The sequence below is a fragment of the Geospiza fortis genome, unplaced genomic scaffold, assembly GCF_000277835.1.
Source record: "Geospiza fortis unplaced genomic scaffold, GeoFor_1.0 scaffold134, whole genome shotgun sequence".
In the NCBI taxonomy this organism is placed as follows: domain Eukaryota; kingdom Metazoa; phylum Chordata; class Aves; order Passeriformes; family Thraupidae; genus Geospiza; species Geospiza fortis.
In genome coordinates, this window is record NW_005054396.1 from 6,632 (window position 1) to 7,832 (window position 1,201).

Here is a 1,201-nt window from a genome sequence, read left to right on the forward strand (position 1 = left end):
AACCATTTTGGAAAAAACAAAAGCTAATGCCTTCTTCTCACTTGGGGTTCTGTAAGCTTTAAATATTCAACAGCTTTAAGCATAATGTGCCTTTTTCATGTTAGACTCATCTTCCTTCCAACCCTTTGAGCAGTTTGCATGCTTGTGCCAGCTTTCAAAACTGACAACTGCCCTGCTCAAAGGTCTCAAAGGATTCTAGTGAAAAATGTATTTTAACGTTTGATCTCCATCACTCCTTGACAGAAAAAGTGAACTTTCAGCCATTACCAAAACTGCAGAAGATAGGCTAAGATTTAATACACATAACAGGAATGAGAGAACCTTGGTATTTCCCCTGGCTTGGGAAAAACAGGTTCTGCCTTTCAATGACATAAACCTGCTTTTTTAATGACTATAATTTTGCTAGTGTTCTGTCTGGGAAAATTGCACCATTCTGACTTGATAGTTAGAACTGTAGCTAAGCCAAAGGAGATGAGCATAAGAGTTTTGTGGAACGAATACCTTTGAAATTACATGCCTAGTATAGCAGTGAGGAATTTCTAAGAGCTGGAATTACCTGGAAGACCATCTCTGAAAGTGCACTCTTTGTTCATTAACTTCTTTTTGAGTCTCAAGATCTCTTGAGGTTTTTGTTTTCAGTTTGGTTTTGGGTTGGATTTTTTTCCTAACTAAGGTGTCAGACACTAAATACCTGCAACATATCTGGAAAACAGACAAAACTGGTAACAACACAAAAAAGTGTAGAAAAGCTTTATTGTAAACAAAATAATTTTGTGCAAACAGTGGGGAAAAAGGCTTCTGGTTTTTTAAAAATGCCACAACTTTGTAAAACCCTCCAAATCCACTCAGTCCACAAATACTCCACTCAGGTCAGTTATGCAATTGGCTTTGATTATCCTTGCAGAAAGGAGCTCCATCCTCTGAGGTTTAATGTTGGCTCTTGAGCGAGATCCATTTTTTTCATACCTCTGAGGCAAGAAGGCAAAGAATGACCCAGCAGAATGGAAACAGAACCGTGGCCACACTGGGCCGGGCTCTGTTACCCCTTGAGGCCCTCGGGGCCCTACCAGCCCCGGGAGCTGCTCCCTGCAGCCAGGCTGCTCGGGGTGTGATCTCCGGCCCTACCAGCCCCGGGAGCTGCTCCCTGCAGCCAGGCTGCTCGGGGTGTGATCTCCGGGCCTACCAGCCCCAGGCGCTGCTC

General features: G+C 43.5%; 1 protein-coding gene across 1 annotated transcript in view; it reads right to left on the bottom strand.

Moving 5' to 3' along the window:
- Positions 1-743: 743 nt before the first annotated feature.
- Positions 744-1,201, bottom strand: part of TMEM17 (transmembrane protein 17) — a 1,687-nt gene continuing 1,229 nt past the window's right edge. Inside the window, exon 4 of the mRNA XM_014308956.2 lies at positions 744-1,138. Within this exon, the coding sequence (XP_014164431.2) occupies positions 1,122-1,138 (17 nt within the window). The 3' untranslated portion in view covers positions 744-1,121. The remainder of the gene's footprint in view (positions 1,139-1,201) is intronic.